Raw genomic sequence first — 26,309 nt, 5'->3', positions numbered from 1 at the left:
AAAACTCAAAATTCATAGTTAAGTGAAAACAACACAATTTTTTGACGTGTTTAATATAATTAACTAATTGAATGAACTTTGCAATTAATTAATTGAATTTATTACTAACGCACTTATGATATTTGGTAACATTTTTTATCTAACACTTAATAAAAATATTAGTAATATTTATTTATATTTGATGATATTTTTAAATATTGTCAAAAAAATTATCATATATAATAGTGTATCTTTTGAATCTAAAAGTAAATTTATAGCAAAGAAAATAAATTGTAGCTATGCAAATTTGTACGAATTAGCAACATCGTTCGTCATTGTAGAGCTTGATTAGTTAATATCTTTAATTAGTGAATGAGTTAATATAACATTTGATAAAATATCGTGAAAACATATTAATAATATTTATTTATATTTGATAATATTTTTAAATATTGTCAAAAAAATTTAGTAATATTTTTACTAAGTGTTAGACAAAAAATATTGCTAAACATCATATGTAATAGTGTATCTTTTGGATCTAAAAGTAAATTTGTAGCAAAGAAAATAAATTGTAGCTATGCAAATTCGTACGAATTAGGGACATTGTTCATCATTGTAGAGCTTGATTAGTTGTTAATTGTTTACCAAACTTTTCATATTGCTCATGTTTCTTTTAAGGGTGACTCCTAGGGAGTGGGTATACGGACCAGTTCGATCTGTTTAAGGCTTGACCCGTGAAGTCTGTGTTTTGTATGGATCGAATAAATTTGGTCCGTGAAATAAATAGAATTTTTTTAAGTTTGTATTTGCCCCCACAAAGCTTGCGGATAAATGGACCGGTTTGCGGGTCTAAATTATTTTTTTGAATTAAAAAAATGTAAAATTAAAGCAATTTTTTCTTTTATTTTTTAGGCTAAAATATAAGATTTTTTTATTAGCTAAAACAATACATTAAAAATGAGAATACAAGTGATCTTAACATAAAGTTCAAATAGTCTTACACATAATATAAAATATCATGTCGGTGAAAAAAATCAATGCACTATGAGCAGTAAACATCCTTTAGGAGCATTATGGTTATAAGAAAACTACTCATAAAATCCAAAAACATAGTGCTTGTCAAAGATACCATTTTTTGTTGTTTTTTTTTTTCAATCTCAACCATGGAAAAACAAAAGACAATGATGGGTTTGATTCTGTTGCTCTTGTTATTTGCTTTGAACGTGAGTGCTTGGATTGGTGAAATCCGTGGAAGAGTTGTTTGTGACATTTGTGGGGATTCTTCTCTTGGACGTGAAGAGTGAAGACCATGTTCTTGAAGTTTTTCCCTTTCTCTTTTTAATTGGCGTTTTCTCTCACCTTCAACGGATTCAGATAAGTCTGCGGACTTTGTGGATTAAGCTTGTAAAATCCGCGAACTAAACGAGCCAAACATAAAATTCAAAATTATTATGTGAGTTCAAAAAAATATGATTTGTTATTGTACGATTTGCAGACTTATCAGATTGGTCTACCGATCCGGATCCATATATCCACCCCTAGTCACTCCATCATATTATAGTCTCTATATCTTTTTATCATATCTCAATACTGTATTGCTTCTAAGATTATGAATGAAATGACATAAGCTACCTTCTTAAAAAAAAGTATTCCATCATATTTACACAAATTGAACATACATATCAATATTATAATAAATCTCCCAACATCATTTTAATCACATAAATATTAAATAAAAAGCTTCCAAAAAAATGAGTATTTTATAAAAATATTTAAAATCTGAAAAATTCAAAATGAAATTTATCACTGCTAAATTAATTGAAAGAATCTTAAAAATAGAAATAATGAATTTATCAATGCTAAATAGGATTATTTTTAATTAACAAGTGAGTTCAAGTCCTCGTGATCTATTCGATATGCAACTCATTCAATACTTAGATAGAGTTTTCACTACAAGAAAAACTCAAATTAGCATAAGTTAGTTAGCATCAACATGTACACACTAAATGATTGGCTGACACTAAATCGCTATTAAAAACGCTTTTCATTAATTTTTAATATATATTTTTCAATTATGTATTAATTTCGGCTAAACCGACACTAATTAATAATTTTTGAAAGTTTCATTTGAGCGCAAAAACAAAGCTATTCCAGTCTCACTTTTTTTTTTTAATTTAAAAGTGAGCAATTAATGGTCGTTGCTACTAATATTTAGGGAAAAAATATTAGTGTTGGCTAGGTCAACGCTAGGTCAACATTAACTAATATTTTAAAAAAAATCTCTAGACCTGATCGTCACTTGTATTCCTAATTTTATCATCAACCTCTTCTCTCCTTCCCACTTTGTGAGCCTCCTTTTCCATCTTCTCCTTTATTTTCTTTCCTTTCATTTATTAATTATTTTCTTTTCTGTGTTATAGGTGTTTTGGTGACAATGGCAATTTGAGGTTTGTGGTGGTGATGATTCTATGTAGTTATGGTGGTGGTGGTTTTTTTCTCCTATTGGCATTTTCTTTTTGCAGGTGGTAGTGGCTCTGTGCAATGGAAATTTGAGGTTTGAGGTGTGCTTTTGGGTGTTGCATGGCAGCTCTGTGTGGAGTGTGATGGTTGTTTGGTGAATGTGGGTTATAGTGTTTGATGGTAGTTTGGAGTTTAGGGGATTTGGGTGTTGGTTTGGGGGCAAAGAGTTCTTTTTGTTCAATTTCACAATTTTGTGTCGGCTTAATTAAACAATGAACTAAAGGTTCCAATATGCGTTGACACAATCCAATTAATGTCTTGATTTGTATTGATCAAAAAGTCATAATTTATTGTTGGCTTTCTTGTAGTAAGTGTTTGTCGTTCATCATCTAAATAAATTAATAACATATTAACATAGGATCTCATTGCATATAGCATTGGAACATGTTATCTTTATTCTCATTTTTCTTTCTCTTCACATAAAATAATCTTTTGGTTAAATTACAATTTTCTTCCTTTAAGTTTCAATTCTCAAGTTTGATCCTTTTTTTGTTTAGCATGGGAATATGCATGATTTTAGTTCACATTATAAAAAAATTATAAATTTTCTTCAATCCTCAATTTTGAATACATTTTTTTTATCTAGTTAAACTTTAAATCTAAAATATATATAAAAGGAATAATCAATAAATAATTTAAGTATGTAGTTAAAATGTAAAAAGTAAAAAAATAAACTTATGCAAAATTGAATATTGAACTAAAATTATGAATTTTTTAAAATCCGATAGTAAAATCACAAAAAAAATATGGAGAACAAAATCATTAATCAAGAAATAAAAAGGAAAACTAATATTGTAATTTAATCTTTTTACATTTTTGAATTTTGGATTATCGGGTTAGCTCGACCACTGCTGAGTAAAACAAATTGTTTTGGGGTCAAAATTTTTTTAGTCCAATACTCCTATTTAATATTAGGTTAATTGGGTCCATTTTAGACATGACAATGGGACGGGGCGGATACGGGTATTTTCTCCCCAATTCTTTACCCCGACTCCCCAACATACTCTCATACCCGTATTCGATATCCGACGGGTTTAAGTTTATTGTTCCATCCCCGTACCTGTCGGGTATCGGGTATACCCAACTCCGTCCCATACACGATTCAAATTAGAAAAATACTTTTTTTTGTAAAAAAATATTAAAAATTTGATTTTAGAAAAAATAAATTGATTGTTAAATATTTATTTTTAACTACTTATATATCAATAAATTTATTATAACACGTGTGTCTACAAAATAATTAAAAAAATAATATTAAATTATGTAAAAATTCTAAAATAAAATTAATTAGTAATAAAAATTTTATGCCTTTTGATTAAATTATGTAAAAATTTTAAAAATTTTAAGTGACGGGGTGGATTTGGGGTTGAGGTCGGGACAAGTCTAGTAATCCGATATCCTTACTCATACCCGACTTTTGGTTATCGAGAAAAATTCAAACCCAAACCCATACCCGATCAACTCGGGTATTATCCGTCAAAGTCATGACGGAATCGGGCGGATACCCACGATACGAGTTTTCATTTTTTTAAAAGTTTGAATCGACGGAGAGATTATGCTAATGATAATTTATAATTACGAATCTAGCGACTAACCAGTAAAAAGGAATACAAACACTCACTGCAAAGTGATATGTGTCAAGGGAAACATTACAGTATATTTTCCTTACATGAGGGGAAATTTGACTAATTTGGAGGGAATGATTTAAAATAAAAGAATAAAATATAACGCATATTGGAAGGAGGGGACAAGGTGGGTCACATTAGGAGTTGTGACGAAGACGTTAGAATTGAAGAAGGCATTTCTTTTTTCTTTTTTTAATTTATATGATAAATATCGGTATAAGTATTATGATTATGATTAATTATGCTTTTTAAGTGGGAGATTATAAGCCCACAAAAAGCTCTCACTCTCACTCTCACTCTCTAGGAGTTAGTAAGATTCGCAAAGATCTCTCTCAAAGCTAGAAATCAATATATAAATTATATAGATTTCAACGTCAATCACGCAAACATCATAAACAATAATTCATCATCATCAGCACGTAACGGTGGGGACCCAAACCCTAAGTTTCGCAAACACACACCTGAACGTTATAATATTCAATTCAATACCCCTCCATGTCATGACAATAAAATGCCCTTTCAGACAAGCCAACTCGAAAGTATACAATAAGTAAAGTGTCCACTTTTTTTCCCCATATCCTCTCTATCTCAAAACTTAGTATGAGCCACAAAGCCAAGCTCCAAGCTTATTCTTTAAACTTTGACTTTATTCACTAAATTGCCATCATGGCTTGTGATGGCATGTGTTAGAACTTAGAAGAATCGAAATTGGAATAATGAGACAGGATTAAAGATGTATGGAAATTGATTAATTCATGCTATATTTGTAACAGTAGCTAGGCTGATATCTTGTTTCTAATATCACACAGATACACTGATATCTTGCCTAACAGACAAGATATATCAGCCTAAAAATTTAACACCATAAAGGGAAAAAAAATAAAAAAATACTATATAATATGACAAAAGAAGGTATAAGATGAAATAAGAGATATAAAATGAGTATGTATGATATATATGAATGTCTCATGTGAAACAAAGTATCTAGAATGAGATGTTTAAGGGGTGATTACGATGTTGACACCTCGGTCATGCAGCAGTGATTAGTGGGGCGGTTTTAATTAGATCTGAGCGCCATTTATGGTCCAGTTTAGGATCTTGGATGCTATACTATGAAAGCTCTTCTCTCTCTCTCTCTCTCTCTCTTTGTAGGACACTTCTACTTTTTTCTGGAGAGAGATATGTTTTGTGTAATAGCGTTGGGTGAAGGTGTCGGCTTATACTTATAGATTGAGCCTGCCAAGAAATGTTAGTTTAATAATATTTTTTATTTATTTTCAGATGAATTTTGTATAAATTTTATTAAGTAATGCATTACTAGTGTTTTTCATTCACGTGAGAGAAGAAGCTAAAAATGGAAAGAAATAAAATAAACTAGAGAGGTATGGAATGAAGCGTTGATCAATATCTAATTTGGGACATTCAATTGCTTTCATAATTCTGTATCAGCTGCAAAATTAGTTGGAGTCAGCAGAAGCCAGGGTGGGAGGATAGAGACATGGGCTTCACGGTGGTTTATTGGGTTTCGTTCCTTCTTCCATAAAATTAATTTTTTAAATGAAAGAATATATTATATGATATTTCAAAAGTGTCTAATAAAGGGAACTTTCGATTTCAAATAGAGCATCTGTTTTCTGAATAGATGTTGGATTAATTAATTGTTTAACAATCTTAAATAAAGTCATGGAGAAACGGGTGGCATCAGCATTATGGAGAGATATAGTATGTGTGTACGTGTCATAAATGAATTGGGTTTGAGATGAGCTGAAGTTGGAGTTGAGTCAGTCCTTTAGCAAATGTTTATCAGTTGATTATGCAAGGTGGTAAGCTTTTGATTGGTCATCTTAGGCAACGTTCAAATGCATGAAATTAAGGTTGAACCAATTGCCAACAATCTTAAATTTTCTAACCTGTTGAAAAATTCTTAGACATCATGTATAAATGTAGAGATATTTTTAACCTAGTACATATATTCTCACAAAGTTTTAATATTAAATAGAATAATTATATAGAGTAAGACAGCCTAGCTTAAAATATTTCTCCAACCCTAATTCAAAGAGAGAGATTCCAATGACTCTTTCTCTTTCTCTCTCTACTGATATGAGTTAGACATAAATTATTAAAGTCCGTGATGGGTTGGGATGATAAAACAAGTAATGGGTCCAACTGTCTATTAAATTTTGAATAAGTTAGTCAGTCAGTTTAATGCCTTTGATATTGCTACATATATAATATAATTCAGCAAATGCAAGTTGATTGGTCGAGACTATGAGTTGCCCTTCAGAATAGCTACCCTTTTATATTTTTGGTGAGTCACACCTACTAACTATATGCATAATTTATGTACAGTGCCTCGTACATGCACGAGGGAGAAGTGTGTGAAGCTGAAAAGAGATCAAATGATATAATATGACTCCGCTTCAAAGCCAATCATTTTATACAAGACTTTGATCCCGTGCCATACGCCCATCACATGCATCACATTCTCAAACCCAGCACTGATTCCATTTCCACCGATTTTTTGCATATAACAAAATTGGCTGTCTTGTTTCTTTTATTCACTTGTCAAACAATAATTGATTAAGAGTGTGTGATAAATTGTATTGTATGTGTTCGAACGATCGTTTGCAAAACTTGACTGTGAATTAAATTAATTTTTTCAAATTGATTTGGATTAATTAAAATTGATTTTGAATTAATGCGATTTATAATTATTTTATTTTATTTTAAAAGTATGTTAATTAGTAGAAACACTCAGTGTAAAAATTTTATTTAATGTAAAAACTACCTAAAATTGTTTTAACTCAAAATAAATTTTGTACTTAAAATTAATTCTTTAACATAAACTGAAATATAAACATTTGCCTAAAATTATGTTACTCTAACTGATATGTTAAAATGATTATCGATAACTTAACGTGATATTTTAAACGCTTATTCAAACATAGCAATTAACTTTGAAAAATAAATTTGGAATAGAATTGATTGTTTAATTTTTTTTAGTTAAAATTAACTTTGTAATGTGTAATTTATATTAGCATATATGTTTGTTTTTATTCTATAAGCAAAAACATAGTATAAACTTTTTCATCAGACACATAAATCATTTAAAATTATTTTAACTCAAAAATAATTCTAAACTAAAAATTAATTATTTAGCATAAAATAAAACGTGTGAACTTTTAATTAAAATAACATTAGATATTATTTCAGCTTAGGTCTATATCATCTGCCTTGAATCCCTACATGCTAAAAGGTCACCTTAGTAATTTGAACAAACGAGTAAAAAAGGCAAATAAAGATTAAAAAAAAAAAAAAAAACTGTATCAATTCAACAGACAATTTCCAACCCTTTGGGTCCCTTGGCTGTGGGTCTTCTAGGGTTGTGTTCCCATATTTTCATACACTTTCTTCTCCTTGGGACATCCGCAAGGACCCCACTTTTCTCTCCCTTTATTTCTAAATTTCTACACAAAATTTGCTTTTTGTCAAAATCCATTGAATCCTGGGTATAAATAGACCCAAACACATGCAACAAACTACTCCTTAATACAAACACATTAACTACCCTTCTTGTTCCACACTTTCACTACTTTCTTCTTTCTTCAATTCAACCCATGGAAACCACCCAGCTTGACTACAACACTAAAAGAGCAAACCCCACTTCCCCAACGCGCTTGAAGCTCTTCGGTTTCAGCGTACACCACGAAGACATCATGGAAGAGGACGAGGTGGTGGTGGCGCATGATGACGTGGCGGACTCCACCACCAAGGCTACTTCCACATCCCCTTCCCCGTCTGACTCGCCGGACTCCTCCGTCGCCGCTGCCGGACCTCCTTCCTCCGGCGACCGGAAATACGAGTGCCAATACTGCTGCCGAGAGTTCGCGAATTCACAAGCACTTGGCGGACACCAGAACGCGCATAAGAAGGAGCGTCAGCAGCTGAAGCGCGCGCAGTTACAGGCCTCTCGAAACGCAGCCGTTTCGTTCGTGCGGAACCCGATGATCTCCGCCTTCGCCCCTCCGCCGCACCTGCTGGCTCCGCCGGGCTCCGTCATGGTCTCGGCGGCACCTCCCTCGTGGGTGTACATGCCGCCACGTGCCGCGCCTCCTCCCTTCCACGTGTCAGTGTCGCACGGTTGCGCGTTCCCGTCGGCGCATGGCAACAACAACGGCTTCAGCGGTGGCAGCAGCAGTAATAGTAATAACGTGACCATAACAACGGGTGTGAAATCTGCGGGTGCAGGGATGTTTCCCTATGTTGGCGTTGTAGGAGATTCCTCATTAGCTGCTTTGTCAACGGTGCAGGTTCAGGCCCGGGCCCACCATGCTAGGATTGATGGGCCCTCTTTGAGTAGGTTTTCCAAAGGTGACGGTGGGCCCAAATTTGATGATGCATGGGGTTTGGACTTGCACCTTAGTCTTGCGCCGGCTGCGCCGCCATCTCTCGGCTCGGCTTGAAATTCAGTGAGTGTAATAACTAGTTTATTTGTTCGGGCTTGACGCGCCGTTTGAAGGCATATCATGGCTGCTTCAGCTTCATATAGTGTACATTTTCATATTTAGTTGCTATTTTTTCAACCAAATTATTTATTTCACTTAGTACACATTACAACTGCTCATATATAGACCACACGCTCTAATTTGATTTTTACTTCACTATAATTCAAAAAAATTTAAGTAACTTTTTGTTTTAATTTTCTTTCATTTGATTATATAGATAGCTAAGAGGACATAATAACCATCATATATAATCCTTAAACATTTGATTAGGGAATTTTATTTCCAAATTCATGTATATAAAAATAAACATGCTCAGAGATATATCAATTTCTTAATTTCATGTTAATACTTCAAAGAATTAGTTTTTAACTTCTAGTCAATGATATACCTCAATTCATTCGTAAAATTGGATATAGCAAGGCTAATTATATTATTCAGAAACTTATGTAATTAACCAAAAACCAGTTAGAGCAACTTTAAAGACAAAGACAGTACCTTAATCTTAAGAAAACGTGACTCATCCAATTACACTGCTAGAGTGAGTTAATTTGTTTGTAATCAGGAAGCAGCTGCAACTAATATAAGTAATGTGAATTCACTTATATAAAGTATTCTAACAATAAATTGGGTGTCGTTAATAAAGATGCTCATATTTGTAATTTTCAGCATGGGATCGGTGTACTGATTCTTATTGAGCACATTGTGGTCCATTCATATAATGAAGGGATGCTAATATACCTTTCAGTAACCAGAAAACACATAATTGACTTTTTAATTGTTTTTTATACTTGACCTAAAGAATTATTTATATACTAGAAAAATCTTGCTAGTGGGCAAACAGCTAAATTAATTAAAGAGAATGCAAACCTCAATTTGTATACCTTGAGTTGATGCTCATGTCTGGATTGTGATTATACTTCTTTCTGGAGTAGGGAGAGTGACTTATCTGACATTTATTTTATCGTCTTGAAGATTTGAAGTTTGGCTTTGGCTTATTTTAGTAATATTTTAACCACATATATTCCTGTGGTGAAAAAAATAAAATAAAAAATAGAAGTGCTTAGACACATAAAGTACAATCAATGTGAAAATATTATACCATTATATTGCTTAAAAGTTGAGTAACAATAATTTTAGTAAAATATTTTAAACCATTATACGTAATAAGAATGTATGTAAAAATTAATTTTAGCTGTCAATTTTAATTGAAACGTGTATTTTCCATCAGAAAATACAAGAATCAAAGTAAAACAAACTAGTACTGAGCAATTTGACAAATCTTAATTCCAGCTGTGATTATGAAATATACAAAATTTGTATTCACATGATCAGTCGTCTTTGATAGTATTGTACTTAATTAAGTTTAGGTGAAAAATGAGAAAAAGATAAAGCATCCCAACGTATGGTACTTGCTCAATGCTTGTTATATAATTAGAATATATGTACATCTTACCCATTTTTAACTTAGTCACGAAGGTTTTAAATTGTATTTGTGGTCAGTTTCATTTAATTCTTAATGATGTTGAAAATTACGGATGAATATGACGATGTCTGACAAGTCTTGACGTTAAGGCTATAAATCGCAGTTGCAAACCACTTTAATATCTTATTTGCTACAAATACAGATTTTATGTGAGTCTTCTCTATTTAATTAGATGGGATTTCTGCACATATTATGCAGATCGTAGTAAGCAATTTTTTTACCTTCCTTTTCATGGTTTTATTGCTTTCTGTCCTTCTTCCATCAACGGTTGAAGAGTAGCTGATCGTGAGAATAACAATATTGTCAGAATCACGTGGTCACAACATATGAAGCTCTATGTCTATTATTGAGCAATGACACTCGAAAACGAAAATTCAACAATAATCATGAAATTTTACTCAAGTGTAAACGGGAAGTTTCTGGGTAAAAATTTTGTACAATATGATGGGAGGAGGGAATTGTAGCTGGTCTGTTTCTTTCTGTCACCATCTTATAATACCACATTTGATGCCTTATTAAACACGAATACCTTATAGCTGATTGGAGACATCAATGAAAATGCAAATGATTGTGTTCCTTGTTACCTAAATAGTCAATATGCTTCAATAACAATAACCATGCAAGAAAGAGAAAGAGAATCTTCGATGAAGATTGATATATTAATTCCATCGTCCCCTTAATTGATTTTTAAGATCTTTTTGTCTCTCAAAGAACGTGAAATACTATTGCAATATTTCTAGACGCTAAAAGCTCCAATTAACCCTTCAATGGTTTGTTGGTACCTTATTTTCTTCTTGAATAAAAAAACTTGATGAAATGTGGGACCAATAATCAGACTAATATCTGTGAAAATGCAATTTGGAAATGTAGTTTAATTGGATGAGCCGATTGAAAAACAAGTGCTTGATTCAAACACACCAATCTTTCCTTGTTTTCCATAATTCACTGAACAAGCTTGATAGAGAAAGTATTTATTTGTTAAGAAAACAATAGGCATACAAGAATCGCTGCTCACGCTGAAGAGACTTGTTGGTAAGAGCAAGACAAACCTGTTACTAATATTAAAAATGTAAAGTTTTAATTAGTAAAGAAATTACAGATTATAATAAATGTTCTATTCTTTTTAATAAAAATCTTCTATTTCGTGTGTGTGTAGTCACATAAATTGATGTGTGGTAACTTGTTAACATCAGTATCTTTTTCACTGTTTATTCAAAAGAGATAGTGTAAATATCTAACACATGTAAATAAACAATTTGAGGTCCCATTATTTCCCAACAAGAACACTTTCTTAACGAGATCGAGAAACGAATAAACTTTTTTTGGGGAAGAGAGTGATGAGCTAGCGAGAAACGGTCATGTTGACAAGTGGTATATACCCAAAATTCTCGACCTTCTTTATATCTTTCTCATGACTTAAAGTGAAGTTCAGAAAATGAATATATATTTAATGGAATTAGGATAAAGCAAGGTCGGTGTTTTTGCCACCCATTAATTAATTATATATATATATATATATATATATATATATATATATATATATCGAGATATTTGATTCAAGCATGCCAAACCCAAAAGAAGATTTGGCCACTTTAATTAAAAGTTAAGGTGGATGATTCTATCTGCCTAGCTTAGCCATAATCTTGGTTTTAATTTATCTTAGTTGGAAACAGGTGGAGTTGGTTTCCGCAAGGGAAGTTAAGGGAGAATATGAATATTTGAGATTTTCTTGCGAGGTTGGATATGCTTTCGGTTATACCTTTCTCTTATATTGTATGCTTGAATTAGTAATTTTGGTTTTGATTTGTGCAAGAAAAAAGGATGGTTCATTTCAGAACCATGATGATCTATTTGAAAACATGAGAGAAGTTAGAAAAGTTTGTTGCTTCTTTAGAGCTTTTTGACATAGAATTAATTATATATCCCTTGTGGTTGGTGAGGAAAGAAACTAAAAAAATCTAGCTCAATCCCCCACCTTTTTACACTATCGAGTTAACACAATATTAGCTGTGAATCCGATATATCGACCCTACTATTTTGAACTCCTTAGTTAATTTAACATGGCTCACACACGCAAGTCACCAACTAGTCAAGCTTTCTTGTAAATTTTAACCCGTGAAATGAAAAGGGGCTAGCAAAAAGCTGGAGTAATTAAGTTGAACCATCTTTTGGTTTCTTATTAGTCACTTTAATCCAATTAGAGACATGATTAAGTTTGAGCATGTTAATCAAAAAGATTTGTTCTTACCAGATATTTACTCTTTTTTCATCTCACCTTTATCTTATTTTTCTTTTTATCTCTCTCTTTATTTCTTGTTACTTCTATTTTTTTTTCTTTTCATCCATTTATACATCCCAAAAATGGAATGTACTTTCACCATTTTTCAAATAAATTAGCCCTCCCCAAGCATGCATGTAGCTTGGGACCATGAAATTTTAATTGGTTATTAACAGGGAAGTCATTTCTCTTCATTCTAATTGGCGTGAGCTTGATGGACAAGTTAAGAGAGAATAGGTTATCCATTACACTCAGTGTGCTAGACATCATACCCAATCTAAACGAAAACAAGGATTGTTTGTTATAGTAGATAGTGACTTTCGCAAACCCTTCGAAAGTCTGTCTTTACGTACCATAGCTTTGCACTATTGGTCAACAAGGATATATTTCACAACTATGATGTAAAGGGACATTGTAGGAGTTGGAAGCTGACTAAGACATGATTTTTTTTCCCTTTCTTTTTCATCCACCCCCAAACTTGGATATGTATTGGCTTCCCCATGTTATTGCATTATGAGTATTTGTTTGGAGCCAGGTAGTTGCTTATAATTTTAAGTGAAATTCAACTCCCCTACTACATATATGCTCTTTTAAATATAATTTATGTTTCAATTACTATAAGATACTAAATATATATAAGTATATTTCTCAACATGAATTCGAATCATAATTTGCTAGATAGCAGTTACTAGATTCAACTTTGGTTGGTACAAAATACTTGCAACATTTTTTTTTTCTATAATCAAGAGAAAGGTAAAAAGAGAAGAGAAAGAAAAATACTCTTTCTATATCATATTTGACATTTAAGGTTTTCAATTTCACACAAATTAAAAAAATAAATAATTAAATACCTTAATTAGTGAAATAATTTTACTAAAATATCCTCTCCTTTTTTCTTAATTTTTATAAATGCATGCATTATTAAATATTCGAATACGATAGTTGTTTGAGGTCATAACTGAAATTAAAAAAATTAATATTTCATTCAAAATTGACAGTGTCAATCAAAATGAATTTTTTTTTCATGTTAAAACGTCAATCAATTTGACTTAGAGGGGGTTATAAGATAAGATGATGAATAATGTGGTAAAAGAGAAATAAATTGTAAAAAATATAATAAAAATATATCTCAAGAAGAAAAAAACTGTAATTTAAATATCTAGCTTGATTGAACCGGATGCAGAATTATAGATTATAATTATATACATACAGTGCTATATATGCGCTTGACATGATAGAATACGCAAGTTGTTTACCGCAAATCCGCTAGAGTAATAATGCATTAAAGTCTTGCTTTTTGAATCCGAAAGCATTAGGTGTAATAATTTTTGTTAGACCTTTTGCTTCCATTTGGCATATGCATGGTTGGGAAAAAGTAGATTAATCACGGCTGAGAAATTTATTTTAATGCGGAAAAAAGAGAGTAAAAAGGATATAATATCTGACTTCTCAATCTTAGTTTACTGTATCACATAAATCATGAACACAAATAGCATCTATGCTATCAAGAACTCAAAGAATGTGAAACACTTCTTTTTGGTAAATTCCATATAAAACTCATATGTGATATACTTTCATTTCAAGTTTTCTCTACAACTTTTCAATTAGTCCTTATGATTCTTTGAGCTAATAACTTAGGATACTTTTGTTCACTTGATTAGATTGGTTTTGTATTTTGAAATTTGTAATGCGCGTCTCTGTTTGGTTTTTGTACTTCACTTGGAATGGCCTGGCACTCCTTGTGATTAGTCTGTTGTTTCTGATATTAATAATATCTTTCCCCCTTTTAAAAAAACTTTCAATTAGTGAAAACTGTAAAATATATATACAAGCATTTATAAGGTGATTCCTCAAGCACAAACGATATATACATATAGTTAAGCCTTAATTGCATTTTTTTATCACTCTAGTATCATAATTGTGTAATTTTAGTTCATCAAACTCTAATTATGTCATTTGAAATCTAAGGGATTAAAATTATACAATATCATACTTAGAGAATCAAAGTCGTAATTAAGCCTAAAGTTAATTTTAAGTCGGGTAATATTTTTTCACAATTCAACTTTGCAGTTTTGTTGTTAAATTCGCATTATGTATATGGAGATATATAAAGTGAAAGTGGCTTTTTTTTATCGAGGGAGTGAGGGAAAATTTTGTCATGCCTAATTATCGATAGGTCATATGTAAATTTTACTATAAATTTTTGCTAAGAATAGTAGTCTTCCCTAACCTTGCATCCTCCAATCTGATTCCATCAATCAGGAAAACTTGAATCCAAACCCGTTCAATGTGATTTTTCCTGTCAAACTAAGGTCGAGGTAGAATTGGTATCCATCAATTCTTGTTAGTTTGTCATGCCTAATTATTGATATTTAATCACTAATTGTATTATACTTTTTCTTATATTTAATTTCTAATTTAAATGGAAGTAGTAACATCTATAGTAAAATCAGTGATTAAATGGAATTTTATTATACCAAAATTAGTGAGTTTTCTAATTTAAATGGAATTTATATGTGATCATCTTATATGCATGACTAACAGGAGTTGGTATATCTGATATATCTTTTTATTGAGTCTTTATTTGATATTAGTTGTGATTTGGATTTGATTCTCAAATTTTATCTGTAGAAAGACCATATGTAAATTTTACTATAAACTATTGCTGAGATCAATGGTCTTTCCTAACCTTGAAGGTTATGCCTCCTCCCAATCTAAACTTTTTTTTTAAAAGGTAGCATCTTATTTGCAGATAGAAGACCTTATTTATCATTTATTCTTAAGTGCTTATCTTTTCATAGAGTTTTCTTGCAAGGTCCACCGATCTGTATTGGTATGTCCTATCTTAGGCACTTTCTATCGAGCATGCATGTCGTCATCAGCCTAGCTAAGAAAAGTTTATTCGTTAATTTCCTGTGAGATGGGCTATATATAAAAGCGTGTTATGACATATAAGCGTCCACTACTATATATAGGACTATAGCCATTTAACCTTTTAGCCAAAAAATTAAAGTGACTGATGAGTCTTCAAGTTCGTTGACATATATGAAGCTTGATTGCTTCACCTGACACTTACGTGATTAAGATTATGATAAATGGTAATGAAGGATTTTCGTGTGCAACAATCCGAAGTTTTACTTTGAACCTTTTTCTCACGCGATAGTAACCATTCAGTCAACTAGATCTTGGAACACTTGGAAAAAAGAAGGACGACAAAAGAACACTGATCCACCCAAAGCCGCACGATCCGGCTTTGCGTGATGTTAATGGTGAAGGTGGGGTCTTTAACTATTGACGCAAGTCTAGATCAAATTAATGTACGACCGATTTCAGACTCCATCTCAACACCAACAACCAAATATGGGAAAAGTTGTAGGGAAAAAGGAAGGAAAAAAAGTAATAAAATTAAAGCATCTAGGTACTTTAGCTTGTTAGGAAGGATGAAAATCTTAGGTGAACCATGTCTAAAGTTTAACTAATGACATGATTGTCTACTACGAAATGAACTGTGTCTGAGTTAGCTATCCCCGTTTGAATGTTTGAAAGATCTTTTTGCTTAAAGCTTGTGGTGAAAAGCTTCCAGATCTGTGAATGCTTAATATTATTTAAAGAAATAATATGCTATCAATTGTAAATATTTTTGCATTATTGTCTAATTATAAGTTGTTATATATTATAAGCTTGATGATTTTTATTAAAAAAATATAATTTAATTAAGTGAACATAAAATATGAGTTATTATAAATTTACGGATACCTGTCTTTAATTCCTTTATAAAAAAACTTGATGACTTTTAAAATAAATACAATAATATGAGGTACCATTAATGTTATATGAAGTTTATAGCACCTTGTTAAAATTGATAACGTTTTAATTAATGAATAGATCCACCTTAAATATGCGTGCGTGTGCCTTTATGAACAGTTATTCCGTGTGTGATTTCAGTGATGAAGTGCAGGAATTAGAACCTATAAAGATACTCTGAAATTCTAGTTAGGGCGACTGAGACTGCGGGTACAATAGCTACATTGGTCAAAGTATACTTGAGCTACTAATAAGCATATCATTTATAAGATTGAAATTGAAGTGATAATGTGTCAAACATTTTGATTATAGTTGAATCCCATGGTTCGTACATTCGAAACTCTCTTCCCGTGAAGTGGGGGCCTTGGGTGAGGGATTCATTTAATAGAATACTCTAGAGTCTAGACAACCCAACATAAACTGCGTGTTCTTGGGGTTCAATTCAAAAGTCCTGAGTCATTGGACTTGGCCATGAGTTAGTCTCTATCTACAACAACATTTGCAGTATTTTGTTTTCTCTGCACTTTTCTTTTTCTTCCGAGCTTTTAATAAACTAATTTTAAATTATTGCAAAATTCAAAAGTTTTAAAATTAATCTAACAAAATTTTATTTATAAATAATAATTTGAAAAAGTATATACAATATTTTTATATAATAATCTTTTCACACAACACTCAAACTACACCACGGATCACACAGCTAGTTTTTAACTATTTAGGAGTCTTACCAGTAAAAAAAATAAAGTGGTGAAATTTGTGCGAAAATAACATATTCCTTTTATTGGATTATCTGAACTCTTTTACAGTGACTACATATCAAAATTTCAGGTGAAACATGTGTGATTGTCCCCGACTTGTCTTGTACTTTTAATAAAGTTAGAGATTGCCATGTTTCCTAGCGTGCACCTGCAAGATATGAAATTTATTACTTCACCGCCGAAAAGGTTATTTTTCACTTAACTAAGGCGTAACTCTCAATCTTCTTCTTTTTTTCCTACTTCTGATGCAAGTTTCGTTTGGTTCATAATTTGCATATACCTACCTTACAAGATTTAACTACCCTAATGTTATACAATTCTAAGATTGCGGGGATAGCAAGCCACAATGAAGATACAAGGTATAAAGGGCTCCTTCCTTAATTTGTACCACATAATACTATATAGTAGATATGTTTATATGGATAGCAACTTAGAGACAATTTAGCTTAAAGTTTATTTAACTTTTGAGAAGCCATATTCTTATCTTAATTGTTGCTGTCAAATAAGCACTCTTTATTTGTTCAAATGAAATTTCCAATCGCGGTCATGAAGATATGCCATGATACTGGAGCGTACTGCAGATCGATGAGATGCTTTTTGTATGAACGGCTTAAACATTGTTAACTTAATAACGTCATAGAATAGAGAATATGTACAAAAATAGCTATAAAACTTGAAATACAATATGCCCTTTGGTACTTGTGAAACTCAAAAGCAAGACAAGACCATTCGAATTTCTATCCGTTTTATCTTTTTATCCTTTTCCACTGTCAAAGGCAAAAGGGTCCAAGATATTTTTTAAGGAATGACATGCATGCTCCAGAGGAAGTAGCAGTTGTAGTAGTATGGTGTTGGATTGGCACAGTTGGTACGTTCTTTCTAAATTTCTATGGTTCCAAAAGCTTCTGTGGTCAAGTTGGAGACAAACATTTGCGGTGCATATGAGAGTAGTTAGCAGAAAAGGTTGGTTGAGGTCTCTGCTCAAGGTTCCTCATGTACTTCAACTCTAGGGGCTTTTATTTAACAAAGAGATAAACATGGGACCCAAATTTGTTCTCTGAAAAAAAAAAAGAGCTTGATTGACTACTACATGTGTCTACATTGACATGATTTTGATATTTAAGTTTAAGCTATTAGTTAAAACTTAAAAGGACACACAAAAAAACAAAAAACATGTAACTCACACGACCACTAACGTCGTACCTCAATTACTTATTGATCTATTTTTTTCTCAATCTTATCTGCAAGTTTTCAATCACTCGTGAAGTGTAGAGTCCTCGTGGCTTATATGTAAGCAAAAATGGTGGTATCCGGTCCTTTTTGGCAGAACAATGTTTGGTGCTTTTTGAAGAAATTAATGTGGGTGTCCCCACTAGAGCATTTTTTTCGTTTGTGGCATTGAGACCCTATTTGCTTTATGCCAAGCTCTTGGGTTATAGGCACTTTCAACTTTAACAAAGGGGACAAGTTGAACGGTATTTGTGAGTTGGATTGATCCTAAAGTCTCAAATGCACGGTGGGAATTAGTGGTGATGAAATTGAAATCACCAATAGATGTAAGACATTAATGGTTAACTCGAACTATTATCATCATAATCTATTTGGGAGATTCGGTGTATCAGAAAAAGTGGGATGAGGAGAATGGCATCTGTCATAGAACTTGCTGATCTAGTCATTCCCAGCTATTTGTACCAATTGGCCAAAAGCACGTCAAAGATATTTAAACACATAATAATACTGCTAGTACTATAATGCTACATGGAAGTCATGTGGGATGTCTTACTCTTGCATGAATACTAATTATAGAATATCTGTGGAAAAACAGGTTAACTGGCTTCATCTCAGTACTTGATAAAACTGATTTCAATAAGTGGTACGTTTCAAAATTAAATCGTTTGATAAGTTATAAAATTACCTTGCGTAACTCAGAAAAATATTACCTTGCCTTACATCAATATTACAGACGAGCGAAACAAAACAAAAAAAGAGATAGGTTTCTTTAAAGGTCTATTTATAGCCTCTCAACATTAATAAGTTTTATACAAAACAGGTCATGTAATTAGATTTCAGCCAGATCTTAAAAATTGACATGTAACAAATAACTGCACGTTTGGAATCAAGTTTGAGAAGCACCTCGGTACCCACTCTCCATGTCCAAAGACCAAAAAACGTGAAAGCTACTTCAAGTGGATGTGATTTTTCATGTTTGCAATGAGTTTTCAAACCCACTCTAAATAGATTAGACTCGAGTTTTGTAATTATAAATCATATCAAATTCAAGCTTATTAAACTCTGATCTAACCTGTTTCAATTCCTAGTATAAGTCATGGCCTTCTTCTAGCTAGCTCGAATACCCAATCACAATTGTTCTAGCTAGATCCATGATGATACAATGTATTTTATTTTTGTATACCACAACTATTGTTAACTTATTGGCAAGTGTAACAAATCGTCATAAGTAGTAAAGTTCTCGGAAGTCCGAGTGTCGATGCAAACCCAATTTAAAAGCAAGAGATAAGAATTTAAAATAAAAGATAAAGGAAGATAGAATATAAGGTAAAGTAAGAATTTAAAATAAAAGATAAAGGAAGATAGAAGATAAGGTAAAGAAAAGATAAAATATTTAAAGATAAAATTAAAAGATAAAAGAAAAGATAAGATATTTAAAGATAAAATTAGAAGATAAAAGATTGAATGATCAAAATAAAAGATAAAATATTTAAATTGAAATATGATAAAGATAACTACTTCTACGAAATTCAAATAAAGGTAGAATAAAGTCTAAATCTACTAAGCCTAAATGCTCTAGATAGAGGATAACTACTCCTAATAAAACCCAACAGTAAAATAAGGAATAACTACTTCTAAGAAAAGCAAATAATAAAAAATAGGGAATAAAATCTATATATTAAAATCGCTAAAACCTAACAAGTCTAATAAGTCTAGATATATGGATTCAGGATTTGTCTGTTATCAATACCAGTGAACTAATTCTGCCCCACATCTATCCATCTACTTGCCCCTGATGCCTCATGATGACAAGCCTACCTTAATTACCTATCTTCCAAATGCCCTTTGCGAAGGCTCAATAACTAAGATGCATTAAGATTACATTGTAGATGTTTGCTAAAGCATGGGCATTGGGTCAATGCAAGCCCTATGATTTTTTTCTTTTATTGTTCTATTAAGCGTTACCCTCTCCCGAGTGGCCTAACCCTTAAAACCGATTCACACATTCATTCCTTATCCCTAATTAGGCTTTACCCTCTCCCCTAACCCTTAAAACCGATTCACACATTCATTCCTTATCCCTAATTAGGCTTTACCCTCTCCCGAGTGACCTAAAGACTAATAGAAAATAAAGTCCGAGATGCAAAATAAATAAGAAAGAAAAGCAGATAAAAGAACCTGGAAGGAAAACCCTCTAAAAGATAACCCGATAATTTCTTCCTTTTAATGTTCTATTAAGCGTTACGCTCTCCTGAGTGGTCTAACCCTTAAAACCGATTCAAGTATTCATTCCTTACCCCTAATTAGGCTTTACTCTCTCACGAGTGGATTAAATCCTAACCGAAAGTAAGGTCTGACATACAGGATGAAAAAGAAAGAACAGTAAATAAATAAAGAACCTGGAAGGAAATCCTCTTTTTATTGATAACTCTTGAAATGCTTCATACATCATTGGTTTTCTAGGCCTGCCAGGCCCTAGCTAGGGGGTTTAGCCACTCATAGTCATGAGGGCTTTACAATGAGAAGGGGGTGAAAGAAAGAAAGGGAGTAAATGAAACCCCTAGGAGAGGGGGTTCTGTGGTGGTGTTCTCTGTCCCTTGGATTGACTCTCTATTTATAGCTGCTGAAGTGGGCTTTGGGCCTTCGTAGGCGCGCTTAGCGCGACACCCCGCGCTTAGCGCGTGTACTTCCTGGCCCCCTTAGCCCGTGACGTGCGCTGAGCGCCCGTATTGGGCTGGGCCTTCTTCAAATTTTATTCTTTTCTTCAATTTTTCTGTCCTTTTTGCTTGTTACACCTCCAATTTTTATATCTGCAACCAAAAATTCAATTTAATTAATTTTCTAACTTTTAATCACAAATAACTGCTAAATAATTAATTTCAGGCCAATATTTGACTAATTTTCTACTATCAAAATATAATTATTTAGCAGTTATCAACTATCTCTACCTCAAGATAGTCATGTTCAAGCCGGATACTATGAGGGATATAACTCATACCCCCAAAAATTAAAGCAATTGTATATCTAGAATTTGAAATCGAGACATCTGGCGATAGGAAGCAAGAACCACAGTTGCAACCTACCTTATGATAGAAGTCCACAAGAAGGGTCACCACACCTGGGTACCTTAGGGACTATGTCTAGCGGTTTTAGGCTGAGCTGGCACAAGCTAGGGGCAATGTGTGATCCTTGTTTGCCATTTCCATTTTCTATTAGGATTATGTTATTACAGAATTATAATTTTGTTATCCTAGTTTGACTATATATATATGCACTGTAATAAGGCAAAGGAATCAATGAAAATTTACCTTCTATAATCAGTTCTTGTTTAAAGGTACATGGTCCTCAAAACTAGGCTTTTAACCCTTTCCTTCTTCGTTCTAACATTTTGGTGCTTTTGTTGTCTTCATCCATGGCAGAATCTACTCGTTTGAAGACCACTACCGATCAACTTGAGGAAACCATCACCAAGCTCACTAATCATCAAATTTCACTTGGTGATACGCACCACACTGTAGCCCTGAAACTCGAATAGCTACTCCATCATATGCCTAGCCCAGACGCGTCCCACCACTATCCCTCATCCTCTTCCACCAATCCATCTTCGTCTTCACCTTCCCATGCTCATCGTATGAAGATTGAGCTCCCGCGCTTCAATGGTTCTGATGCTCTGGGTGGATCTTTAAGATCACCCAATTTTTCGAGTATCATTCGACGCCAGAACGCAAATGCCTTACCATTGCTTCTTTCTACATGGAAGGCAGAACTCTCGCCTGGTTCCAATGGATGACAAGCAATGGCCAATTCACTTCCTGGCCTGTTTACCTTCAGGCTCTTCAAACGTGCTTCGCCCCTTCGCAATACAAAGACCCCACTGGAGCATTGTTCAAATTAACTCAGTGTAGCACTATCAATACTTACCTCTCTGAGTTCGAGGACTTGGCAAATAGAATTATAGGTCTTCCTCCTCCTTTCCTTTTGAGTTGCTTCATTTTCGACTTGTCTTCGGAGATACGTCGTGACGTTCAGGCCTTGCAGCCCTTGACACTGGTCCAGGCTACGGGGTTGGCTCGCCTTCAGGAGGAAAAATTTGTGGACCACTATCCTTCGTTCTGCTCCAGAACCCTTCCTTCGCCTTTGTCGACCATCTCCTCTTACCCCTCTTCCATTTCTTCGACCCCTCCTTCATTGTTACCCACACCTCTCAAACCACCTTCCTCCTTACCAATTAAATGACTTTCTCCGGAGGAATTGGCTTCCCGGCGGGAGTGTGGCCTGTGTTTCAAATTCAATGAGAAATTTCATCGTGGCCACAAATGTGCCTCCAAGGCTTTTCTCTTGATCATGGATGACAACGAGGGTTTTCCAAATATCACCCCTGATTCGGATTTTGTACCCAAACCATCAGACCCTCCAACTCCGACCCAAGCCTAAATTTTCTTGCACACTCTTTCGGGCCATTTGGCTTCTGAGACCTTGCGGCTTTTGGGCCATATCACGTACGAGCAGGTGATGATTTTGTCCACAACTTGGGCCTTCCAACACGGGCCACAACGCCACTGTGTGTGATGGTGGGTAATGGCAATTAGCTCCATTGTCATCTTCTTTGTGAAGTTGTGACAATGCGCGTTCAAGATGTTGTCTTCTCTATTAACCTTCACGTGCTACCATTATGTGGTGCAAACCTTGTGCTAGGGGTGCAATGGCTCAAGTCCCTTGGCCCGGTCCTAACAGATTATAATGATTGACTATGAAGTTCATCTATAGCGAGTGACTCATTGAGTTACAAGGTGACACTGAATCCATCCTCCATCTCATTACCCCACCTCAACTTCGTCGTTTGGTTAAAAGAGATGGTGCTAACGAATTCTTTCATATACGAATTGTTCCCATTGGGCTTCCTTCAACTCAAACACATTTTATCCCACTAATCCCTGAAATTCAACTTATCACCACCAAATTTGCTACCTTGTTCGAGACCCCACAGACTTTACCTCCCTCATGCCCTACTAATCATCACATTCACCTGCTCCCTAATTCAGAGCCAGTCAACATACATCCATATCCTTACCCTCACTTCCTGAAACATAAAATTGAAGCTTGGGTGGATTCAATGTTACAAAAATGACTAATTCGTCCTAGCACCAGCCCATTCTCGTCGTCGGTTCTCCTGGTAAGAAAGCGTGATGGAACCTAGCGATTCTGTGTAGATTATCACGCACTCAATGCAATAACTATCAAGAATCATTTTCCGATACCAATGATAGACAAACTTTTTGATGAATTGGGAGGTGCACGTTGGTTCTCGAAACTCGACCTTCTTCAAGGTTATCATCAAATTTTGATGCATGTGGATGATATCTGCAAAACGGCTTTTCGCATGCACCATGGCCACTACGAGTTCAGGATGATACCATTTGGCCTGTGCAATGCTCCTTCCTCGTTCCAGGCAACAATGAATGCAATTTTTCGGCCATATCTTTATCACTTCATCATCGTCTTCTTTGATGACATCTTGCTGTATAGCAGAACTTTGGATAATCACTTGATTCATTTAGAGCAGGCTTTCTAGATTCTTTTGGATGGTCAGTTCTTCCTCAAACTCTTCAAATGCATCTTTTCCCAACAAGTAGAGTATTTGGGACACCTAGTCTTTGCACATGGAGTTGAACCAATGTCGACTAAGGTCCAAGCCATCATACAGTGGCCCACACCTCACTCTTCCAAGGCCTTGCGAAGTTTCCTGGGCCTCTCAGGTTTTTATCGTCGATTTATTCATGGCTATGCCTCCATTGTTGCTCCCTTAACAAGGCTACTTACAAAGGATTTCTTTGAATGGTCGCCTGAGGCATAACAGGCTTTTACGGGACTGAAGAATGTGTTTTCCATAGCCCCTATTTTAATTTTACAAGACTTCAATACCCATTTCACTTTGGAGACAGGCACATTGGGTATCGGCATGGGTACAGTCCTATCACAGAAAGGTCACCCTGTTGCTTTCTTCAGTAAGCCCTTTAGTCCAAAGCTTCTTCGCACATCCACTTATGTCTGAGAGCTATTTGCGATCACCACCGTTGTAAAATAATGACCCAAATACTTATTGGACCATCACTTTATCATTCTCACAGACCACCGGAGTCTCAAAGAATTGATGACTCAGGTGGTGCAAACGCCAAAGCAGTAGATGTACCTAACTAGGCTTATGGGGTATGATTACGAAATCCATTATCGTCCCGGCAAAACAAACGTAGTTATTGATGCCTTGTCTAGGATTCTACTACCCTCTTCCAATTCCCAATTATTATGGTCAGTTCCATGTTTGACATTTTTGGACGAACTTAAACAACATTTGGTGAATGACCCTGTTTTTCTGAAGCTACGTGACACTATCTCTGGTGATCCTACAACATATTTAGACTATTCAATTGCTCAGGATTTGATTTTAAAAGGAGGCCGAATTTGGTTACCACCAAAATCCCACTTCATACCAACTCTACTAAGGGAATATCATTCGTCACCGACAGGTGGGCACATAGGAGTTGCCAAAACTTTGGCACGACTCGGTGAGAACTTCATTTGGCATGGAATCTGAAAGGATATGGAATGATTCATCACATCTTGTGTTGACTATCAACACACGAAGTATGAAACACGGAAGGCACCCGGGCTACTTTCCCCCTACTAGTACCCTTCCAGCCATGGGAGGATCTTTCCCTTGACTTTATTATGGGCTTACCGTCATATCGCAGAAACACTACCATCTTGGTGGTGGTGGATCGTTTCTCAAAAGGTATTCATTTTGGCATGTTCCCTACTCACTATACCTCTCACTCTGTTGTGCTCCTTTTCATGGACATTGTCGAAAGACTCCACGGGATGCCAAGGAGCTTAGTTTCGGACTGTGACCCTTTATTCATTAGCCATTTGAATAGTATCTTCGCGCCTTTGTCCATAAGAAACGTTCTTCCTGGGGACGGATTTTGAATTGGTTGGAATGGTCCTATAACACTTCCTGACATTCGAGCTCAGGGTCTTCTCCTTATGAAATTACCTTTGGTCGGAAACCTTTCACCTTTCCGCAATACATTGTCGGAACTTCTAATGTGGAAACTATTGATGAACTCTTGATGAATAGGGAAGCTATTTTCACGGAATTATGCAAAAAACTTTTAAAGGCTTAAGCAACCAAGAAACGTGTTGCTGACACCAAGTCAATTATAACACAGAGGACTGGGTAATAGTCCGGTTGCAACCTCATAGGCACTCAATTGCCTTTGGAGCTTATACCAATAAACTAGCTAAGCGTTACTATGGACCCTATCAGATTTTGGAGCATATTGGTAAAGCTGCTTATAAGCTTCAATTGTCGAATGGAGCGCGGATACACCCTGTGTTTCATTGTTCCTTGTTGAAACCTTTCCACCCTTCAACTGAGGATCCCATGTCTCTGTTATCTTTGTCGGCTTCCGTCATTGACAATTAGTCACTCATTGTCCATCTGGCTATATTACAGACTCGTTGGGATTCGACTAATCCTGACTCTAGATTACAAATGTTAGTTCGGTGGGAAGGTCTATCCCAAATGATACTTCATAGGAAGATTGAGAACAACTTAAAGCCAATTTTTACCTTGAGGACAAGGTGGTTTCCAAATCCATGAGGGATGATAGGAAGCAGGAACCACAGTTTTCTTTTCTTTAATACAGGAATTAGGTTATTTTGATTTATACCACCTTCCGGAACTCTTTCTCCGTACAGAGCATTGTTGCCATCTCCCTCGTCGAGAATTGAAAACATTTTAATTGATATCGTATACTTTCTGGCAAGTTATTTTATGTGTGACAAAACGCTAAAATGAATAAGCAATTCTTCATTTTTGTTTTATGAAGTTAAAACACGTCTCAGGTTCTAACTTTTCTCCGTTGCACGCATAAACTTTAGTTGTTAATTATAAAAAAATATAAATGGACCGTTATCGTTTCATTATTGATAAAATCTTAGTTGTGCAATTGCAACAGTCGGAATTAAATATGTCTTTCATAATGACCAAATTTAATACTAGTTTCGTCACATTCACAACTTTAAACAATAGTATAATATTTTTTGTTCCCTCAATCATAACAGTAT

The 26,309-nt window shown here is 34.2% G+C and overlaps 1 protein-coding gene across 1 annotated transcript; it reads left to right on the top strand.

Annotated features, from left to right (window-relative positions):
- The first annotated feature begins 7,547 nt into the window (after window positions 1-7,547).
- On the top strand, window positions 7,548-8,748 carry LOC114402477 (zinc finger protein GIS3-like). The gene has a single exon (XM_028365058.1). The coding sequence runs from the start codon at window positions 7,742-7,744 to the stop codon at window positions 8,585-8,587; it is 846 nt and encodes a 281-aa protein (XP_028220859.1). The 5' UTR covers window positions 7,548-7,741; the 3' UTR covers window positions 8,588-8,748.
- The last annotated feature ends 17,561 nt before the right edge of the window (window positions 8,749-26,309 follow it).

Source organism: Glycine soja, chromosome 20 (assembly GCF_004193775.1).
Source record: "Glycine soja cultivar W05 chromosome 20, ASM419377v2, whole genome shotgun sequence".
NCBI lineage: Eukaryota > Viridiplantae > Streptophyta > Magnoliopsida > Fabales > Fabaceae > Glycine > Glycine soja.
Note: the sequence above shows the minus strand (reverse complement) of the source record. Positions and strands in the feature narration are given on the sequence as shown.

Excerpts from the sequence above, each read along its gene's own strand:
- LOC114402477 (XM_028365058.1), top strand. The coding sequence starts at position 7,742 with ATGGAAACCACCCAGCTTGACTACAACACTAAAAGAGCAAACCCCACT.